The following is a 23468-nucleotide window of genomic DNA, read 5'->3' on the forward strand; positions in this document are numbered from 1 at the left end:
GCTTCCATGCTCAGAGTCAGGTCCTGCCCAAAACGGGCTACTTGGTGGTGGACCGACTAAATCGCAGCGCTGAGACGCAGGTCGGTCCGCCTCAGGCGAGCTTTCCGCAAAGAGCGGAACAAAAGGGACAAAACCCTGAGGCCACTCTGGCCGCCCGGCAAGAGTTTTGAAAAGCAGCAAAAGAGCTCACAGATGCCATAGGGGTGGCCAGAGGAAGAGGGTGAGACAACCTCCTCCTCTCACTGGATGCGGATCCGTGGGGGCGCCCATACAGAATGGTCATGCAGAAACTGAGACCATGGGCGCCCCCTCTGACGGAGACGCTAGACTCCAGGTTCCTAGAGCGGGTGATGGGGACCCTTTTCCCGGTTGGGAGGGGCAACCCCATCACCCCGTATACCCTACCATGTCCCGAACAACAGGGGGAGATTCCGGGAGTCACGGAGGAGGAGGTGGCCGGGGCCATCAAAAAGGTCAAGAGCAAAAAGGCTCCAGGACCTGATGGTATCCCCGGCCGAATCCTCACCCTGGCCTCAGGGTTTTTGGGAGAAAGATTAGCGCTCCTATTCACAAGGGCGCTAAGAGAAAGGAGGTTCCCCCCAGTCTGGGGGAGGGCCAACGTGGTCCTCCTCCGAAAAGAGAGCAAGCCGGAGGACTCCCCCTCCGCGTACCGGCCTATATGCCTCCTTGATGAGGCGGGCAAGCTCTTTGAGCGTGTCATTGCTGCCCGCCTCCGGAGGCATATGTCCCAGGAAGGTCCTGATCTCGATGGTGGCCAATATGGCTTCCGAGAGGGGAGATCAACAGTAGATGCGATAAGGCATCTCAAATCCCTCTCGGGGGCTATCGTGGCGGAGGGCAGGGTGGCTGTTGCGGTGTCTTTAGACCGCATGCCCTGGGGTAGATTGGTTGAGGCGATGAGGAACCATTTCCGATTCCCACCCTACCTCACGGCCACCATCGAGGATTACTTCCGGGGTCGGCGTCTTACGCTGACAGACGCCGACGGCGCGGTGCGTGAGAGGGGGATGAGTTACAGGGTTCCGCAGGACTCGGTGTTAGACCCACTCCTGTGGAACCTCGGATACGACTCAATCCTCCGGACAGCCTTCCCCCCTCGGCTGTAGTGTGTTGTGCTACGCGGACGATACTCTCGTCCTAGCCGGGGGGAATGACTGGGGGGACGCCATACATGTGGCGAACCAAGCGGTGGCAGGCGTTGTGCGTGCCATCCGCAACCTGGGCCTGGTGGTGGCTGAGAAGAAAACCGAGGCAATATTCTTCCATGCCAGGAAAGGAAAGCCACCACGGGCCCACGTGCGGGTGGGTGCGGTCAGGGTCCCATTGGAGGCCCAGATGAATTATCTGGGCCTCAAACTGGACGGCACCTGGTGCTTCAGGGAACATATAAACAGGCTGGTCCCCGGGGATGATATCTGCCGGGCTTGGCAGACTTATGCCCAATGTCGGGGGACCGGACAGGAAGGCTCGTCGCTTCCACGCGGGATTCCTCAACTCTGTGGCGCTGTATGGAGCGCCAGTATGGGCGGAAGCGTTGGCCGCCAGTCGCCCGATGCAAGCGCAAATGCGCAGAGTGCAGAGGGTGCTGGCTGTCAGGGTAGCCAGACCGAACGGTATCCTGCGTGGCGGCGACGGTCCTGGCGAGCATGGCCCCCCTGGAGCTTATGGCCCTGTCATACAGAAACATATATGACAGGAAGCGGGAGCTCCTGCGTACAGGGGGGGTGGATGTATCGCTCGCCGGGGCCATAAGAGCCATGAAGCATCAGACTCGACAGGTCCTCCTCCAGAGATGGCAAAGATTCCTGGCCAATGCCAGGTACGGGAGGAGGACCATCGAGGCCGTCTGGCCCTTCCTGCACGAGTGGGTAGGAAGGGCCCATGGGACCCTGACATTCAGGATGGCACAGGTACTCACCGAGTATGGGTGCTTTGGTGAGTACCTGTGCCGAATAGGGAAAGAGCGCACAACGGACTGCCACCATTGTGGGCATGACCATGACTCCGCGCAACATATGCTCCAGGATTGCCCCACCTGGAGCATTGAGCGCAGAGTCATGGTCAACGATATAGGGAATGATCTTCCACTCTTCAGCATTATTGGGGCAGTGCTGGAGAGTGAGAAGAAATGGGAGGCGTTCTCCTCCTTCTGTGAAACGGTGATATCGCAGAAGGAGGAGGCAGAAGAAGGACGCAAGAAGGCAGAAGGCAAAGGGAGAAAGCGGAGGAGGCGAGAAAGACACCGCCAGTGGAGAGGAGACAGGAGTAGGAGTAGGGAGGGGGATGCGGACTCCTCCTCCGAGGAGGAGATTAGGATGGTGGGTCCACCACCACCTCCACCACCGCCTCCCCCCTCCCCCTCCTACTCCTCCTCCGATGAGGAGAGGAGGAAGGACTCGGAGGACGCGGGATGTCTCCAGCGGGGGGCATGTGAAAGACCGGGGAATGCCGGTCGTTGTTTTACAGCGGCTTCCCCCTATAATACTGACGGCGGCATTGCTGCTGCCTGCCCCCCCCCCGGCAGTGGTGGCAGCGGCAACGGTGTCACCGTTGCCCCCTCCTGCCCCCCCTGTGGTGGTGACAGCGACAGGAGATAGGGCGGATTGGAGGGCGCGGCTTCGACCCAGGCCCTCCATCAGTAACCCACCGGCTTCCCTTAAAAAGGGAGTCGGATAGGAATAAGGGGGGAAGAGGGTGTCGATGGTGATTTAACATCATCGAAGAAAACACCCCTCCCTCCCTGACCGTAGATCCGACACAAAGAAGTCGGATATGCGGGAGGGGGGTCATTAGGACCCCCCACCCCATTCCTCTGTGGAGGTGGGGTGAGCCCGGCGGCTAGGGGAGCTTTCCCCCCGTAACCGCCGGGCGGGAGGGCGGGGCACCGGGCGGGGACTCCCGGTGCCCCAACCAACCCTCCCAACGTAGGATGGCTGGCTGATACGGTGGGTCAGTCAGTCACATGTACTGGCGGCGCCTCATCTGGTCAGGAACGGTGGTCGAAGCGGGCCTTGGCCGGCTTCCCCCTTCCTGACCGTAGAGATGAGGCGTGAGGGGCGGGAAAGGGGAGTGGTGGTCGAAGCAAGCCCTCGGGCTGGCTTCCCTCCTCCCCTGGGGGAGCGGTGGTCGAAGCGAACCTTTGGGTTGGCTTCCCCCCCCCGCTCCTCAGGGACAGAAGGCGTAAGCCTGGACTCGGGGCCTCGATAAGCAGTTACGCGGCTCCGGGGCCCCGAAGCCAGTCCCTTCGCAGCGCCACCCGGGGAAGTTTTAGCCGGTAGGAGTCCGGCATAACCCTGGCCCTTCCCCGAGAGTCAGAGTATCCATAGTGGATTTCCTCCTCGTCAAAAAAAAAAAGGGTCTGGGTTCCCGGCGCCATCGTTCTCGCAGTCGGCGAGGTGCCCGATCTCTCGCAGGCAAGTGCGCGGCCGTCCCGCCGGCCGCCCGCGCCTGACAAGTAGCTCCAGACGTGGCCGCTACGAGGCGCGCCACACGATTCCGCAACCCGCGGGTAAGAATCCGCCGGCCGGGTATATCACCCAGCGCAACGGCCGGCGCGACACCTTCGCATGGCCCAACGCCGATTGTGGCAATCCCTTAATGAAATTTTAGCTATATATATTGATTTAGATTTAACAAAAGCGAAATACGAGAAACTCAGGGAACACAATAAAAAAATATATGGGACAAAATTATATCTATCATATAATATTAAGAATGCAAACGAGCAGTGCTATCCATTAGGTTTAAATATTACTGACTTAGGTGCGAGTGTCGATGAGAAGTTATTAGATCATACAACTGAGAGAATACTTTTAACATTGAATGAGAAGACGCTCCTTATTATACGCGATACGCAATTAACTTTATATGGAAAGTGGGGCATGAGGTGGAGCTTCTGGGCAACAAACCACAAGACAGAAATGGTCATTAAATCCCGATAATGAGAAACAAGATAGTCAGTCAATGCATGCTGACAATGATATTGACTACAGAAGACATGTTTTGTGATGGTGCAATATTTTTAATTTCTTTTGTGCCAATTCAGTTGGTGGTTGATACTCGAAATATTATATGGAAAAACAAAAGACCTTCGTCAGTACGTTATTGCCGACCAATAAAGTTCGAATTTAGAAAGGAAACTAATTCATATACAATAACAGAATATTGTTGTGGCCTTCGCGCCTGATGCACTAAGGCCGGTTAGGTTTCGGGTTCGTTCGTGGTCTTGGGGATTGGGATCCCGAGCTTCGCTGGTCCAGGCGAGATAGAAGTAATCGGTCGTACAAAAGAAGATGGCGTTTAATCGTTCCTCCTTACACTTGCGCTTACTACGTACTAGTGTAAAATAACGGACCCGGATTTATACGTTAACTATCGAGACGCTCAGTTCTCGGTTCAATCTTCTATCTGCTCTTCTTTTTCGGCTCCAGTCTTATATATCCTGGTGCCTTTGGTATGATTGAAACAATAACCTACTTTCGTGGTCTCAGTCAGCAGAGTTGTAAGTTTATGTATTACAAATACTGTATAGCGTCAGCACTTTAATCGAATTGTGTATTGCGCGCTTACTAACTAACTACAACGTAAGGTGGAATAATTAGGACGCGGTTACAATATAATTATTATTCAAATATTTTTAACAATTTAGCTTCATGCATCAGAGTAAACAACGTATCAATCACCATAAGTTATAACATACAATGTACAATGGTCGACGGTAAAATATGCAACATCTTAACAGGATAAAAATCACCGAATTGTTGTAACATTTGTGGCGTGAGTCCAAAGAACATAAATAATCTCCATTATATGAACAATCTTCCAGTTAATGGCGGTAACTACAAATATGGACTTTCCATATTACATTGCTAGATTCGCTTTATGGAATATGTACTACATATTTCTTACAATTTAGACTTCAAGAAGAACAGTGCCAGAGGAGAAGATAAAGTTGTAAAAGCTGAAAGAAAAAAGAAAATTCAACAGAAGTTAAAATCGAAATTATCATTAACTATAGACATTGTAAAACAAAGAGCAGGTACGTCAAATACTGGGAATGTTGCTCGCTGTTTTATTGCAGAAGCTGAAACCGTAGCTGATATTATTGGAGTAAATAAAGATTTAATAAACCGACTAGTCAATATTTTGTAAGTATTATCATCTGGGAGAAACATCAATTGTGACAAGTTCGAAAAATATTATATGGATACCGCTGAACTTCGTGTGCGTTTGTATCCCTGGTATAACATTCCGCCATCTGTACATAAGGTTTTATTACACGGCAGTAATATTATTAAACATTTCAGTTTGCCGATTGGTTACTTCTCGGAAGAAGCGCAAAAAGCAAGCAATAAGATTTTTAAAAATCTCATGCCCAACACAACAGAATGTAATCGTGATAAACTATTAATGAAGATATTATGCAGTATCTCCTAATATCATCAGATACGGTAATTAGTAGTCTAAAGACAACGCCCAAAAAAAAAAGATAGATTTATCTGCAGAAGCTAAAGAGTTATTACTTAATTGAAACAAAACAGCTTCATACAAAGAATGACAATTTTGTACATTTTGACAAAATGTTACAATAAATATAAGTAAGATATGATATAAATATGTTACAATATATTAGGTGTACAAATGAATAATCCAATTTTTTCAGCTACATTCAAGGTTTATTTGAATAGAAAGTAAATTAAATTATTCGATCAAAATATTCGCCGTTGCTTTCTATAACTTTAAGCCATCTTTCAGACAGCTGATGAATTCCATCTCGAAAAAATGTTACGTCTTTGGACACGATAAAGTCGTCAAGCCATTTTCGAATCTCATCCACTGATTGGAAGTGCATATCGAACAAGGCGTGTTGCATCGATCGGAACAAGTGATAATCGGATGGAGCAATGTCTGGTGAATACGCCGGGTGCTGCAAGACGTCCCAGCCAAGACTCATTATGGAGTCTTTTGTATTGGAAGTAATATGTAGCCTGGCGTTGTCATGCAATAATTTCACTGGACGTCCCTCTTTACCAATATACGGGCGTTTTCATTCCAATTCTTGACTCAAGCAGATTAATTGACGTTGGTAGCAGTCCGCAGTAACTGTTTCACCCGGTTCCAACAACTCATAATAAAGCACGCCCTTGATATCCCACCAAATGCAAAGAAGAACCTTCTTTCCGAAGCGATTGAGTTTTGCGACCGATTTTGATGATTTACCGTGATTTACCCATGACTTTCTGCGTTTCGGATTGTCATAGAGTATCCATTTCTCATCGACCGTAACGATTTTCCACAAGAAAGACTTTCGACGCTGCTTATTGAGAAGAGAAAGACACGCTGCCACTCGTTGATTTTTGTTGGTTTCAGTCAGTTCATGCGGATTATTTTAAGCCCATTTTCCTTCTTTCTGGATCATTCTCATCTCATGTAGGTGTTTGGAAATCGTTTGCTGCATTACTCCCAACTGTTCTGCAAGCTTTTTTTGTGTTTGTGCCGAATTCTCAACGAGCAGTGGTTCCAAATCATCATTATCGTACTTCGGAGGGCCTCCAGGGCGTTGTTTGTCGATTAGACTGATGTTACCGCTTTTAAACCGCTTAAACCAAAATTCGCACACATCGTACGATACAACACCTTCGCCGAGAAAGGAACAAATCGATTCGCATGCTCTTGTAGCATTTTTTCCTTTTTGGAATTCGTAAAGAATGTAGTGTCGGATATGCACCTTATCTGTTGCCATTTTCGACTGTACTGAACTGATCTTGGCGGCTTTGGCTTATCCAGCCGTGCCGTCGAACGCCCTTTCTTGAGCCCAGTACCCTTGAGAGGGGCGGAGAGTTGTGCCGCTTCCCCCTTTCTCCGCCTCCCTTGTCCTGTTTCTTGCCTTCCTCCCCAGGACCTTGGACCATTGTTCCTGGGAAGCTGTTTCAGGCTGAGAGGCGCTTTGGACTGCCTTGAACAGGGCCTCCTGTAGTGGGTCCAACCTTGACTTCATTTGGTCCTTTGTCGCTGCCTTCCCCACTACTTTCGCACCATCTCCTGATGGCCTCGTGTTTGGCTTGGGTCTTTCTGGTCCTGTTGCCCTGTTCCCCTCTGCCTTGCCTGCAACAGTCTTTGTTACCTCTGTGGGGCCCGACATGGGTCCCTCCAGGCCTGTTGTTCGGGCTTGCCTCCCAGTAACAATTTCCAACTGCTGCTGCTGCTGTTGTTGCCACGCCTGCAGGATCATCTTCTCCCTTTGTCTCTTCCTCTTCTTTTGTTCCTGCTTCGCCTGAGTCTTTGTCTTCCCCTTTCTCCCTCCTCGCGGCTTTCCCCTGTTCCACAGACAGGGAGATCTGGGCAGGAGAAAGGGAAGTCTTCAGGCTTAGCGCAGTGGTCGGCACCTAGGGTGGAGCTTGCACCAAGGTCCTGGAGCTCCCAGCCGCCTGGAGCCTTGCCCTTGCGTCGACGAGGCGGTTTATTTCGCCCATCAGGCGTATATTCCGCCCCGTCGCGCACAGGGAGCCCCATGGCGGCCAAGGAGTAATCCAGAGCCTTTCTTACCCCCATGAGCTCTGCCCTGTGTACTGGGGGAGGGGGGTGCCTCCTCCGGCAAATTGCCATTATAGGATGGCACCTTCTCCTCCGGAACTGCCCCCTTCCTTTCCTCCTGATAATGAGGATGACTCAATCACTCCTCTTCGTCCTCACCACCGCCCTTTTCCTTCAGACCTTGGCTGGTGTCGGCCGTGGTAACGGTGATGGTCCATTCTTGCCTTCGGAAGAAGATAATTTCCCCAATACTTTCGCGCAGGTCCTCCCCCGAGGTGGCCACGAGACAGGGATACGGGTACGAGGGTGGAACCGGCGGCGGCCCCCTTGGCCGCAAGCTCCTCCTGGAGCTACCAGTTTTCCACCCTCAAATCCCTGAGCTCCTCCCACATTTCCCCCATCTCCCGCTTAACCTCGGGAAGGAGGTCGTTGTGCCCATCCTGGATCGCCACTCTAACGATTAAGGTCGCCAGAGCGGCCTCTGAAGTCGCGACAGCGCGTTTCAGGAGTGATACGAAGGTTCCCTTTAAGGTGTTTGACCTTCGCACCACCAACCGAACCGCGCCAAGTGCGTGTCCCACTTCGGAGGCCATCTCCGCCGACCCCGCCTTTCGGGGAAGGGCCCTGGACGCGGGATCCTTAAGAACCTCCTCAGCAGGGCGAAAGTCCATCACCGTTCGAAAAAGGCCCCCGCTGAGGAGGTTCCCGACCTCCTGCTCTCTTTCGCCTTCCTCTCCTCTCTCTCTCTCTCTCTCTCTATTTCTCTCTCTTCCCTTCCTTTCTCTTATCCCTACCCCTTCGAAGCTTGTGAGTGGCCTGCCCTTGCCTTTCTTGGTTGGCTCGAGCTTGGGTTCCACCACCCTGGGGTTCGAGCTACCACTGCTGACCATTTCCTCCCTGGTCCTCTTCTCAGCGACCCTGGTGGACGTTGTCGTGGTCCTTCTCGCGATAGTCCCAGTGTTGGCGGCACTGATCCTTGTTTTTTGTTAATGCAGGGGAAATCCATCATGGATATCCCCAACCCTTGGGGGGGTCGGGGATTATGCCGGACTCTTACCGACTAAAACCCCTGCGGGATGTCTACCGTTCGGACCGGTGTGGGGGGAGTCAGGGGAACTACCCCCGTATTCCCTCCCCGACACCCCGGCCCCAGGGCTCTTGGCGGCACTGATCCTCTTGCCCAGTTTTACTACCGCCACCCAGGATTTCTGTGGGAGGATAACATTGGAGACCATTACTGGTTTACCGATAGTGGTTCCCTTATTATTTCTTGGCCCCTTGGTAGGCAAAGGGCCTGGCTTCCTATTCCTCAGGCTCCGAGACCGGGTGTTGGGTCCCGATCCCGAGGAAGACGGTCCCTCGTTGGATGGCCGCTCTTTGTAGCCCAAGGGCTCATCACACAGACCCGCGGTAGGAGCGGTTCTTCCGACCCTTTGCCGGGGTTCGTCCCACGATAGGTGACCGTCCTTACCTCCCGGAGGGCTCACCTCACGAGCCCCACGGTTGGGACCGTGCTTCTGGTCTACTTCGATCAGAGAGGACAGTGGTCTGTCCTCAATTGATGGTCATTCCCGCGGCTAGCCCGCGAGAGGTGCATCGCCCTTTCCTCCCCGGGGGTGGGAAGGAGAGCCCCTGCCTTCGGATCCCTCTTCACCACCATTCAAACTAACTGTATGGCTTCAGAAAAATCACTCTGAGGTGGTTGGACCCCGGACCGGTTGCTACTCCGGTCACTACAGGTCCCTGAGCCCGAAAGCTCGTGGTTGGTTTTGTTTCTTATAAATTTGAAATTCTTTTTGGTCCCACAAGTGCAGGAATGGGTCGTCTACCCCGGGCAGAGCCCCCGCATTGTCCGGGGCTAGGCTAGCATGTCCCCATGGTTCGCCAGGTTCGCATGGGTAAGGGTCCACTTGCGACAGGTCACACACCTGCCACTCATCTCCTAGATATGGAACTCCTCACCGTAGAATTACGTGGTCTTTTATAGAAGACCCGTCTCGTGGTCCAGCCGGTTAAGGCAAGACCCCTAGAAACTCGCGAATACTTTCGCGTCGACGAGAAAGGATATAACGGCTAAGCGGGCGCGTAGAACGCGCGGTGGAAGCGCTCGCTCTCTCACATATAAAATCCTAATTAACGGTATCCGTGCCGTGTAATCTGACTCACGCAATTTGAGCAAACGTTTCGAGCCCGTGGGCGATAGCAGCCGACCCCGGGAGCTTGGAGACATGACTTAGGGTTTCGGTTTAGTAGGCTAGGGTACGCCAGGGTTCGCCTGGATTTCAATACCAGGATGCCGAAAAACCCTGGCCTCTGACATCCACCCCCTTCCCCCTTTCCTCCCACCCCGAGACTCACCCTTCCCTGAACCCGAGGTGCTCTTAGCAAGCGATCCTCCCCATCCAACTTTCCCTCCGGTTGGACAGGAGGTACTACCACGATGAATCTACGGATCGCCTGTGCCTCCTCACCACGACAAGGTAGCACCACGTCGAGGAGGTGTTATCTTAGCCTTTTTGCATCGGGCAATACTACAGCCAACTTCATCGTGAAGCTCCACCATTAGGCTCGAAGTGACAGTATATGTTATTCTGTCGAAGCGTAAGCAACATATTTTTTCATAGCGTTAAACATGTCGAATTTTGTTCCAAAAACAGAGTATTTGCAGGGAATTTTACTGCATTACTTTTTTTCAAAAAAAACTGCAGCTGAAGCACATAGAATTCTTGTGAAGACTTACGACGACCATGCTCTGTCGGAAACAACATGCAGAGATTGGTTTAGATTTAAAGATAGAGTTAGCTTGAAAAATAATGATTTTGATGTTGAAGATAAAGAAAGCTCTGGCGCACCGAAAAAGTTTGAAGACGAAGAATTAGAAGCATTACTCAATGAAGGCCCATGTCAGACGCAAAATGAACTTGCAGAATCATTAGGAATTGATCACACAATAGTTGCTAAACATTTAAAAGCACTAGGAATTATTCAAAAGCAAGGAAATTGGGTTCCGCACGAATTGAAGCTGAGAGACGTCGAACGGCGTTTTTGACGCAGAACGGCGATCTTCTGAGGTAGGGGGGAGGGACAGGGCCCGGCCCCCACCGGGTTATCCTGTTCCCCTAGTCTCCCCCATCGCATACGGGAGGGAGAAACTTATCCCTCCAGGAGCTGCACGCACCGGGGGAGAGAAAACTCCCCCCGCCCTCAACGGGAGAGATCCCCCCGCGCTGTCAACGCAGGGGGGATCTCTCCCGTTGACCTTTACCCAACCGGGATTGCACAGTTGACCTGGGGGCGCTATGGAGGGGGCATAAGCCCCCCTCGGCACAAGGGGGGCAAGCATGTCCCCCCCCAGCATTATCCCCAGCGTCGATCCTTTCCCACGGGTGTGTGTCACCACATACCCGCTTCCGCCGTCTCACCGACGGCAGTTATTTACTCTCCCCCCCAGTTGTGGGCGCCCACCCCCAACGGGTCCCTCGTTGAGAGGGCGGCACGACAGCGCTCTCTGCGCCCACCGCCCCCATCGTTTGGGAGGCCAGCCAGCAGGCTAGGCCTGCCATATGGTGACTGGCCTCCTTTCCAGCCTCATGGCATACCTGAAACATAAACCGCTCCGATCAATCGGAGTGGTACAATTCCCCCTGGTGTGGCCGGGGCACCAACATCGAAAGCATTGGGGTGGTCTGGCAGCCAGCAAGGTGACACTAACTGTCGACCATCCCAACGTAAAGCTCCCTGCCCTGGCGGCCTTGACAGCGGCCGTCAGAGGGAGGCGAGCCCAAGCTACACCTCGACCTCTTACTCCCTATCGGAAGGGGCCGAACTGAACGGCCCCGGCTGCGCTCCCTGTACTCTTTTCCAGGGTCGCTCGAATCTCATCAGGGGAGGCCGCCTCGTTGAAACCGACAAGGCGGACCTCTCCCTTCCGCTCCAGGCGTGCTATCGCAGCCTCGGGCAGCACTTGGCGGAGCTCCTCTGCAAGCAGATTGGCTCTTTTCCCCTCGGGCTTAGTTCCCTGACTCGGACCAGCAGAGCGCCATCTGCATTCCTCTCGACGTCCACACTAGAAATATTCAAATTCCCGAGGGGAATTTCATCCGTGGCTCTACGGAGGGCTTCCACGTACGAGGCCCCCTCCGGGAGCCGCATAGTGACCGTGGCTGTAGTTTCCAGCCGCGGCCACTTCTTTCCTGCCAAGGGGAGGGGGGTTTGGAGGGAGGTTGTACCGACCTCCTTACCTCCCCCGACGTTCGTCCTCCCGATGGGTTTGGGGACGTCTGGCCGGAACGGCCACTAGTGTGTCCCTAACAGCCCCTCCCTCTTTCTTTCTCCTTTTTTTCCTGTGGTCCACAGTCGCCAACTCCACGTCTTCGCGGGGGGCGACCGGGATCACATTCCTCCCTAATACCGGGGAAGGAAATCTTTCCGTTTGTGTGGAGGCGTCAACCCTTGCCGCCCCCTTTCCCTCCCAGATTCCCCATTCGGACCTCCCCTACTTCTCATCCGTTTGGATGCAGGCCGATACCTTCGGTCTCTGTTCTTCCTTCTCCTTTCCTATAGGGGTTCCCCATTCCTCATCGGTTTGTGTGGGGAGTGTTCCCCTACTGAGTCTCAATAAAGCCTCCTTAGTCATTGTCATGTCCTCTGTTCCGTCCTCTGTTCCGGCTTTCTCAGAGCTTTTTCCAGCTCTTCCCGGCACGAAGCCAATTGGCCCTGGAGGAGCCTGAGCTCTTCCTTTACGGCCGCCACAAGGGCTTGCTGCCCTTTCCTCACTCTTCTTCATCAACCTCTTAACTTCGAGGTCCTTCGTCTTCACACCCCCAATAAGAGCCTCTCTACATTCTTGGCTGATCCGCAGCTCGCGACGCAACTCTGCCCTTTTCTCATGGACAATCCTCGCATCGTCCGCGAGCATCTTCATGTACTCGCGGGCTCCTTCAAAGGCGTCCAGCAAAACCTCCTTCTGGTCGGCACTTAACACCCTCTCACCCGCCCAGTCGTCCTTCCTCCGGTCGCTCCATCCAGACATCCCATTCTCCCCATTTGGAATGAGAGTAGCTAATTCCTTCTGGAACCCCAGTTCCTCGTCAAGGAGCACCGATGGTATGGTGCTTGCCAAGGTCTTTTGCAAGGCCCCTGACGTCTCCGACGATTCCTCCTCAGCCTTCCTCCTTCTCCTTTTCTTTGTTTCCGTCCGTTTTGAAAATTCATCAGCCATTGGAATTGAAACCCTCCACTCCTGGCGGCTGGATCGGCCGGGCATGCCCGCACCAAAGAAAACGTGATCCTGTGGTGTCCCCGAGTTCCCCCGGGGACCGGTCTTTGCCTCGGTCCCGTGAAGAGGCATCCCGGGTACTGGACTCCAGCCCCCTACACTTCCATCAATGGGAGATGAGCCGGGTTTCGGGGGCCCCCGACTTTCGACTATCGGGGTACCGCCAGGAGCGCGCCACGCGGGGGGCCCCGTAGAAGGAATTAGGTCACCGGTGTCGCAACCCGGGACCACTCTCCCACGGCAGCCAGCAAACACTCGCCGCCCAGGAGATGGGTTTAGGGATGATGCGATCCCCATCCCCTGGGCTCATCCCGGGGGGCCCCGGCCCCAAACTTGCACGCCGGTGCTCCGGCAGCCTGAGGGGACGGGCTCACCCCGGGGGGCCCTGGCCCCGACCTCGGAATACGTCCGAGCGGCCCGGAGATCCCCCGCCACCCCGGGTACCTTGGGGGGTCCCAAACCCCCACGGTGTGCAGACCCGGGTATGGCCCCTCAGGCTGCCGGAGAATCGGCGTGTAATGCCCTTGGGGACGGACACTCCTATACGACGAGGGTAAGGTCCTGCCCCTCCGACTGCCGGAGCACCGGCGTGCAATGTCGGAAGGGTGGGTCCTTCTCTTCGATCACCCAAAATATGGTCGAGCCTGACCTTGCGGCCAGACCGCCGTAACATCCCTAGGCGCTCTTAGTCCAGTCCCTCCGTACAGACCACTCCGGCATGGTAGAACCTGCCAGGGGCCGAAGCCCCCGCCGGCACAGCTCTGTACATCATCGGGACCTTCAAGCCCCCCCACCACGACAAGGTGGGGGGGTCTATCGAACATCTATCGAACGTCTCTCGAACGTCTAATAAGCATTATACTGCAAATAAAGAACTGTATTTTTTTATCAAACATAATTATCATATAAAATCCTAAGAGGTGGAAGGGAATAAGCGTGTTGGAAGAAACATCTGTACATTTGAAATGATGTTTTTATTAAGCGTCGTACAATTTTCTTCGAAACCATCAATTGAAAATTTTTAGTACATTCTGTAAGGCACAATTCTTCATACGATTATTACATCGAAAAGTATCATTCAATTTTTGCAAAGAAGGCATGTCATCGTAATCGGTGTCCATGGTTTTAATGATCACGCTGCTTCTCACCTTGTCATCCAGAAGGTGTAACAACCATTCTCGTTTCTCATGCCCCTTCACACAAATTGAGATGCATCAGCTTCAAGCTCGCTATACATATTGTTGTGTCCGAGCCACAAGGTTCGTGGCGACGTCCGTTGTCCGTGAGCCTTAGGCATCTGATTTTGACAACTAAACGAAGATTGTCTGGACGAAGGAAAATCGATAAGGAGAAAACAACAGCTGACAGAGAATCTCTGACTAGCTGTCATCGAGGACCGACGCGAGAATTGAGAATTATCAAATAGAGAATTATTCTTGTTTAAAGCTTGAGTGAACTGCGCTGTAAATAGTAAAGCTTGTTATTCTTACGCGGGTGTTTTCATTTACCTGAGTGCAAGCGCGAGTGCGAAAGTGAGCGCAACAATATTACCCGTCACAGCTACAGCAATCAGATGTTTAGCTCTGCAGTTCCATCTTCCCATCGTAATCCATGATGATTAGCCGTTAACCAATAGGCTCTCGATTTGTCTGATCTTATGAGCAGATGCCATAGCATTGAACTCGTGAAGACGTAGTGCGAAAGAATATTTCCGTTCTTCAGTATCTCTGCTTCTTTTACAATAAGTCTCTTTCCAACCATGAATCCTCCTAAGTCCACAAACGTCGGCACAACTATGGTACAACATTCTTCGACACGTCCGAGAGAGAAATGCCGTTTACAGCATTTTGTTTCTTGTATTATTCTTTTCTCGTACATACTTTCTCATGTATTATTTTTGTCTCGTACATACTTTCTGATGTTAAGTGAGTTTGCGCACTAGGTTGGTTTGCGGGCTGTATTTAACTACACGATCATGTAGGATGAGACAGTACGCGGTAGTATTCGTCAGTATATTCTCCTTACATTCAAATTCTATCCGCACATCCACAGTGGTGCTCTTGACGGACTCATTTTGACGCGAACAATCGATAACCATGAAAGGACCTAGCCGCAGAAAGTAGTTGTTAACCATACCTCAGAACTGTTGCATCCATAATACGTTTTACGAAAACGTCTATATATATCGTAAAGTATTGCGTATTTATTTTTTGCAAAGTCCAAATTCATGGCATCGTACGGATATCACTCTGAATTTAGATAGAGCTTTGCATTGATCAATTTGCAGTCATCGAATCGAGTTATATTTTCCGACATGATATTCTTACGACCAGTCTGCAACGCAAAGATAATATATCAAGGTTTTTCCAAATTAGTAGCAATTTTGACGGTCCACAGGTATTTGGTCGTGCTTTGCAACAGAGAAAATTCATACAAATCTCACGAACGGAAACTCATACTCAGGTATCGTCCGTTTTCCAAAATTTCCAGCAGGGAAAGTTTATTGATATTGTTCAAGATTATGTGAGGCATTCGCCATTATATCTTGAATAGCTCAATCTTAGGATTCATAGACTGTTGTTCTCGCTGCGCAATTGTAATAGAATCAATTCATGACGCGCATTAATCATTAATCTATACGCGCATTAAGCATTAATCATTAATCTATACGCTTGTAGTCTTCACAGAATCCTGGCAATATGCTGAGTGGTACGCAAAAGTTGAAGTACCCGTCCGGCGAAATAGTGTCAGTCGTTTCCCACGCAGCATTTTTCATGATAATATTTTTATCTGAAGATAAGCGATAGCGATACATAGCTTTTGAGCGTGGAAGTTATTCCCACGTTTCTGTTACGATCAATCTCTACACCATCCAGTTCATAATGGATCTCATCAAACATAAATGAAACGCAATTATATCCCAACGTTACAGTCGCACCATCGACTGCAACTTGTTTCGTCATTTTCCTCTCGACATAGAGATAACTCTCACATGGCAATATGTATAAATCCTGCTATTATATGGGTATTCGTATCTCGTCGCTGTATCTAAACGTTGTGTTGCAACCGCCCACCGTTGCAACACCGCCGAGGCCGGAGGACGAGAGCGGAAGGGGTGGCGATCGCAGAGACGGGGAGGAGACGGAAGACCCGTTGGAAAGACAACTGATCGCCATACTAACGGAGGAATCGCCGGCAAAAACGGGGCTGGTGGTCGGGGGTGTGGATGGTTCGGAGAAATCCCTAACCGAACTGACTGATTCAGTTGCAGAAGAAGGAACCGGAATGGCGACCCATAGGGAGAGCCGTCCGGAACCGGACCGGCCGCGCGAGAGACCTCCAGAGCCGGACCTGCCGGTCCTGAGCCCCCCGGAACCGGACCAGCCGCGGAGGAACACCCAGGGACCGGACCGGAAGCGCCCGAACCTGGGAGAGCCAGGACGTGACGGACCGGACCCTCCGGAGATACCGGTCGAGGAGGCCCAGAAGCCCAAGGGACCGGCGGATGCTTTAGAAGAAGAAGAGAGTGAGAAAAACTAAACGTAACCAAAGAACTTACTTAAGGAAACGAAAAAAAATTAGTCATAAGACGCGTATCAATCGTAAGAAGTTTGTTTTGCAAAGATCTTATTTTTCGTATAATCTTAAGAAAGAGTTTTTTATGTGTAACTTAAGAAAAGGATTTTTTATGTTAGGAAAAGATTTTTTATTTTATGAAGCAGCTTAAGAAAAAGATTGTTTATTTTATGTTAATCTTAAGGAAAAGATTTTTTATTTTATGAAGCAGCTTAAGAAAAAGATTGTTTATTTTATGTTAATCTTAAGGAAAAGATTTTTTATATTATGAAGCAGCTTAAGAAAAAGATTGTTTATTTTATGTAGCAGCTTAAGAAAAAGATTGTTTATTTTATGTTAATCTTAAGGAAAAGATTTTTTATATTATGAAGCAGCTTAAGAAAAAGATTGTTTATTTTATGTAGCAGCTTAAGAAAAAGATTGTTTATTTTATGTAGCAGCTTAAGAAAAAGAATTTTATTGTACAAAACAAGCAAGTGAGCTGTCTGCGCCGGCGCGTCGGGGTGAATGAGAGAGAGGAATGGAAGAGTGAGAGAGAGAGAGAGAGAGAGGAATGGAAGAGTGAGAGAGAGAGAGAGAGGAATGGTGGAGGAGTTGGCTTCGAGCGTTCGAGGAGACCGGACGTGCCGGCTCGAAAACCCCGAGAGAGGCGACGCAAGGCGACGACGCGGCAGCTGCGTAAAAAGTGTAGTGCGACACGAATAAAGACTGGAAACGATAAAACGTGCAGTGAGTGCCCTCGAGGGTCCCCGTCCATCCTCCAGGGTCCTGATATATACTCCGTTCAGGACGGGTGGCGACCACGATCCGTGCTTAGAAAAGCGCGAACCTGCTATCTTCAACGGTGCGTCCTTGAGCGGCGACAGATGAGCTGCGGGAGACGGGACGCCCTTAAGCCCCATTAGAGGTCCGGTTACAGTGTCAGCGTATGGATTCTACGTATGTGTCTCAACCTTGACGATGCGATCGTCAAAGACCGGTTCATTTCTAATGTTCAAAATGTCAATCATCTTTCTCAATCGTTTCGTACGATGAATTCCAGAGATTTCAAAAATTCAACGTTCAACGCGCTGAGTTTCTTTCGAACGAAGGATTTTGTACTGTTAATCGCGTGTCTCGTAAAAAATATATTTCCCGCTTGTTTCTCCTGTTCCACTTGATTCACCACAAGCATTTCATAGATTATGTTTATTATCTTCGTCGTCGTACATGCAATCTAATAGTAATCTCTTCTCCTCGAAAATTGAGCGATTGTCCTTCTTGATCAACGACACGCACCGTTAAATCTGTAATGCTCTGTGCGATGATTGAAAGGTAAATGATATGCGCCGGCGATATCTTATATCCTGGGGCACCCTAGGCGAGAATTCATGTATCGTATGTACACGTATACTGTACGCAACACTGACAACGCTGCATTCTATATGATATTAACGTTGATAATCTTAATCGGTGCGTCCGATTAGTACCATTGTTGCGGCTCTAATATACGACTCGATGAGAATCCTAAAAGCGAGCCAATGTTGTTTGGTTTGCTAAAATTTATTCTATAAGCACATTTTATTTCGCTCTCCATCGTATTATTTTTGGCACGAATTATTATAGGATATTCATTCTCGTCATCTCTATATGGGTTATTTTTGGAACGTACTGTTTTTTGAGAATGTGAAATTGCACGTTTTGAATATTTTAAATATAATATTCTATATAATATAATTTTAATAATAATATTCGTATATGGCACGAAATTCGTACGATCCTTCAGGAATCGTAATTTCTTCGTCGTTAGTACCATAGTAAAATTTATTATTTGATTAATTTACATTTGGTATCGTATTGTATGCTTCGAAATCCGTTAAACCAAGCTCATAATCACCGTCGCTCAAATCTATAGCGGGAAAGTAGCTCACCGTAAGGATGCTACTGTTGTCAGTCAACGTAAGCGTTAGCGACATGTTCGCAAACTGTCAAGCGAATACTGACTGCTGTTAGTGGAATGTCTTCATTTAAATCCATATCAATCCTCTAGCGTTTGGAGAAACTGTAAGCACAATTGTCCGCAAATGCTCTGACTGTAATGTTGATAAGACGTGTGATTGTACACAATTTTCATTACATTCCTCTCAAGGTATCGAATTAATTTCTTGGGCGGTCGAAGATTACCAAAACTATGAAAATATATTGCGCGACTTCCCCTTTTTGCACACGCAACCCAGTGAGTACCTGGTCCCTCTGTGTTGTCTAAATTTACAATACCACTCTCGTTTTGATGTACTCCATCGATAGATAGAGGAAATGTAAGGTGTCACGCATAAAAACACCTCGAAAGAAAGATATACACATACGCCTCGCTAGTTTTTTCAGCTGTACGTTAGTCATTGCACCCATAGGTAATTTTAGCCTCTCTTTGTTTATTGTTTCTGACGTTTTTTCTCCCGCTGCGTCTCGCCCACGCTTGTACGGAATAAGATATAGTCCGCGACCTTTCATAGCGCGACCTTCCATAGCGCGATGATGACGTTTTAATTCTTCCAGTTAGCGTTGCACGGCTTTGCTATCATTTCACCGCTTTTGCACCTGCCGCTCCACCGACTACACCCAGTAATGGTAGAACTGGTAAAATATCACCCCGTTTTGTTATTGGAAGTGCTCGTATTCGGGTTGCTTTCTTGGGCGACTTCTTTTTCTTCATGCCCATGCCGATTTTTGTTTTGATTTTCATGGCAGTCCAAACGACTGCAGCAGGAGCTCTCTCGCCTAGAATTGAGTTTTTCGAAGTTATGCGTTTCCACGTTTTTACAGCGAGAATCTTATCCGCCGCGTGCCGATAAGCGAGATTGTTGCTACGCGAATAGGCTATATCGTGCTCACGACACGCCGCATCCATTGAATTAATGCCTTGATTGCCTCTTGCTAATCGTTTTTACTAAGCGAATTCCAGGACCAAAAAATTGATATCCAGGAATGTGTCGTTCGATAGGAAGCGCATTTATCGCGCAATTCAACAGACCGCTGCCGACTTTGACTTTTGTCGATGGCATTCACTACAGTCCCTGATCAGCGGTGCCGGACTGTTGATATGCGTTCGCTGCCACGGACGATTGTAATGTTCCAAACACCGACGATACTGCTGAACTTCTGGATCGACGCTTATACGTTCAGGGTGTCTGTCCCACAAATCGTCAATATACTTTGCAAATTCGCGTAACAAAACAATCTTTGGTATGTATTTCGACTGTTCGGAGGTTAGCTCTCGAATATCACGAATATCTGTCAGAAGGAGCAACATTTTCTAAACTGAGCGTTTCCAAGATCGACGCGTCTATATATAGTTTAATCGCAATGATTCGTTAACAAAATCAATTTTGTGACTCGCGGGGGAAACATGCGGTTCGTCAAGCAACCGACATCGATACGTGTGACAAATTTCGACAATAGAATGCAATCAATGCTTGAGCAAGAGGCGCACAGGCATGGAATCATGCTTCCGAACACTATACGCTGCATTATATGCAGTCCCTTAAATTGCGGCAAGACGAACGTTCTCATCAGCTTGTTGGAAAGTTCGCATGGCCTACATTTCGAGAATTTGTACTACATGGGCTGAAAAGTCTTTGGCCTGACATATAAATGGCGCCACAAACTAAAAATCCTTATATTTCCTATAGAGTACCAACCGTAACTTAGATGCTGTAAAAATTTCATGATACTTCGTTGACTCGTGTACAAGTTATAGTTTTCGAAGTGACGTTACCTCTGAATTTATCTTTACTATGGAAAAAAGTGAATTTCGTGTTTTGATTAAACATTGCTTCCTGATGGGAAAAAACACTGTTGAAGCAAAGGCATAGCTTGATAAATGTTACGGCACATCTGCCCCACCGAATTCAACCATCAAATATTGGTTTGCTGAGTTTCGTCGTAACCGTACGAGCACAAATGATGCACCACGTTCAGGAAGGCCAAATGAGGCAGTTACTCCAGAAAACATCCAGAAAATCAGTGAAATCGTGTTGAATGACCGCAAAATGAAATTGAGTGAGCTAGCTAACATCATAGGCGTCTCAAAGGAACGCGTTGGTCATATCATTCATGAATATTTACACATGAAAAAGCTTTGCGCGCGTTGGGTGCCGCGTTTTTTGACAATTGAGCAAAAAGCGGAACGTGTTCGACTTTCAAAGCAAAATCTGGCCCTGTTTAACCGCAATAAGAAGGGGTTTTTGCTTCGATTTATCACAATGGATGAAACATGGATCCATCACTACACACCGGAGTCCAATCGGCAGTCAGCGGAGTGGTTATTGCCTGGTGAAAGCCGTCCGAAGCGCCCGAAGACACAACAATCAGCTGGCAAGGTTTTGGCCAGTATTTTTTGGGATGCGCATAATATAATATTCATTGATTATCTTGAACATGGTAAAACTATCAATAAAGAATATTACTGTACATTATTGGATCGATTGGACGACGAGGTCAAGGTCAAACGGCCACATTTGGCAAAGAAAAAAATTTTGTTTCACCAAGACAATGCTCCAACTCACTCGGCTCGCGATACGACCGATAAATTAAAGAAATTGCGCTATTAATTGGTCCCGCATTCCCCGTATTCTCCAGACCTGGCCCCCAGCGACTATTTCCTTTTTCCCCGACTGAAGCAGTGGCTCGCTGGTAAAAGATTTTACTCGAATGAGGAGGTCAAGTTGGAAACAAATGCCTATTTTGAGGGACTTGACACCGAGCACTATAAGACCGGCATCGAAATGTTAGCGGACCGTTACACTAAGTGCATTACTCTAAATGGAGATTATGTCGAGGAATAAAACACTTTTTTCATTAAAAAATCGTTTTTTCATTGTTAAGCCAAAGACTTTTCAGCCCATGTAGTATGTGTACTCGAAATCGTTGCAACAACCTAAATATTGATACTTGGAAAATTTGCTGACACCGATAGATGAAATTAGATACTTTACGTTCTCCAATAACAGCGACGTGATTCCAACGACCGAAGCGCTCAAAAATTCCATTTTTATCTTTGATGACGTGGCATATGACAAGCAAGATACGATAAGAGAATACTTTGCCATGGGTCGTCATTCGAACGTTGACTGTTTCTATTTCTGTCAGACGTACGCAAAAATACCCAAGCATCTTATACGGGACAATGCAAATCTTCTGATTCTCTTTAAACAGGATGGTACCAACTTGAAACATGTGTACAACGATCATGTGAACATCGACATGTCACATGAGTATTTCAATGTCGCAAATGTTGGCAACATAAATATGGTTTCACAGTAATTGATAAGGACAGCTCAATGACTAACAGATACTAACGATACAGGAAAGTATTTAATGACTTTGCAATGCTGTGAGATGCTCAATCGTCGTTGCAACCTCAACGTGATAACATCTTCAATGTCCACGAGACAACTATATCAATGACGAATAGTAGCGTGAAGATCGAGGATCGTGAAAAGGTAGCGAAAGAGATCGCGAAAACGAGCGAATCGATCCGCAAGAAGTATCGCGCTTTGGAAACCGGTAGAATGGTAGAAAATGCTGCATTGGAGAGACACTTTAAACCTATTATTGAACCTCTCAAGCAAATCGCGGGAAGCAGCGCTAATGTGGAAAGTAACGTTGATGTTAAAAGAGACACCATTGCTGAGTACAAGCGTCGAAACAAAGAGTGTAAAAAAGTTGAGGGGTTAGGGGTAGTCAGAATTTTCAAAAAATCAATTTTTTGCATTTTCTTGAAGTATGATGTCTCGAAAATGTTACCTGAATATTTCAAGTTAATCCAACGAATAGTTTTCGAGGTATCCTACATTTACTGAAGGGCTCCCTGACCCTCGACGGCAGGTAGCTGGCAGCAGCTGCAAACCGGTTTCAACCGGCATAATGGATCCTTTGAAATCTATTGTTAAGTATTCATTAAAACGTAATTTTCACAAATTTTATTACCTATAGCAGAGCTGGAGATTAAGTGCCCTTTTCGGCCGGAATTCAAGCGGTGACACCCACCGTTCCCCTTGCACCGCTCTGCGCTCAGCTGCCGAGGCGACGATCGCGGATCGCTCAGGCCCGTTGCTATGTAAGATGTCAGCTGGAGCGTACCCTCGTGTTTTATTACAATTATAATTTTTTCCTTCCTTAATAATCGCTTTAAAATAAATATGTTGCGCTCATTCTCGCACTCGCGCTTGCACTCAGGTAAATGAAAACACTCGGGCAAGAATAACAAGCTTTACTATATACAGCGCAGCTCACTCAAGCTTTAAACAAGAATAATTCTCTGATCTACAATTCTCGCGTCTATCTACGATGACAGCTTGCCAGAGACTATCAGTCAGCTGTTGTTATTTTCTTCTTATCGATTTTCCGTCGTCATGACAATCCTCGCTCAGTTGTCAAAATCAGCATCAGATGCCTAAGGCTCGCGGACAACGGACGCCGCTATATACCTTGTGACTCGGACACAACACTGCTCCCCTTCTTCAAAGAATTGTCGTCCCGACAATTCACCTAGGCAAGGTCATCTTCTTCCTCGACTTCAGAGATCTTCATGGCTCCTGTCCTACCCTGAGCTGCTGCTACAAGTAGCATCATATACAGCCATATTACAGGTTACCGGACTCCATGAATTCTTGATCTCAATCAAGGGTTCTGAAGATCATGACTCTTCGCCTTCACTGTCTCTATCCTTGTCCTTTAGGAGGTGATCAGTCTCCAGGATCTTTTCAAAACAATCCGCTTATTGTTCCGCTTCTTCGTCCGCTTCCACCTTGGCTCCTCTTCGGACAGGGGGGGAACTATCGTGGACCCAACGTTCTTTTGAAGAACACCCCGAGTCTCTGCCTCGGCATTCGCCCAAAGCCCCACGAAAAAACTACGGTCAAAAACCGTGAGGAAGACAGCCTTCTTAGTCTGTTGTAGATGGACATCCTTCAACAAGCTGAACAACTTTTCCGGGAATTTGAAATGAAAAACGACGTTTCTGAAACGCAAAAAAAATGAATGAATCTTCATTTTTCTAACAAATGTCTTCATATTTGAT

At 48.8% G+C, this 23468-nt stretch overlaps 2 protein-coding genes across 2 annotated transcripts; both read left to right on the forward strand.

The window, feature by feature from the left end:
* Positions 1-275: 275 nt before the first annotated feature.
* Positions 276-5457, forward strand: LOC112590177 (uncharacterized). The gene is made up of 7 exons (XM_025305973.1): positions 276-1013; positions 1108-1634; positions 1718-1931; positions 2046-2229; positions 4937-5059; positions 5102-5168; positions 5328-5457. The coding sequence occupies exons 1-7, from the start codon at positions 276-278 to the stop codon at positions 5455-5457; spliced, it is 1983 nt and encodes a 660-aa protein (XP_025161758.1).
* Positions 5458-15853: 10396 nt separating this feature from the next.
* LOC105187089 (acidic proline-rich protein PRP25-like) lies at positions 15854-16372 on the forward strand. Its single transcript, XM_011147689.2, has one exon. It carries the CDS (start codon positions 15854-15856, stop codon positions 16370-16372), a length of 519 nt encoding a protein of 172 aa, XP_011145991.2.
* The last annotated feature ends 7096 nt before the right edge of the window (positions 16373-23468 follow it).

The sequence above is a fragment of the Harpegnathos saltator genome, unplaced genomic scaffold (genome assembly GCF_003227715.2).
Source record: "Harpegnathos saltator strain DR-91 unplaced genomic scaffold, Hsal_v8.6 scaffold742, whole genome shotgun sequence".
NCBI lineage: Eukaryota > Metazoa > Arthropoda > Insecta > Hymenoptera > Formicidae > Harpegnathos > Harpegnathos saltator.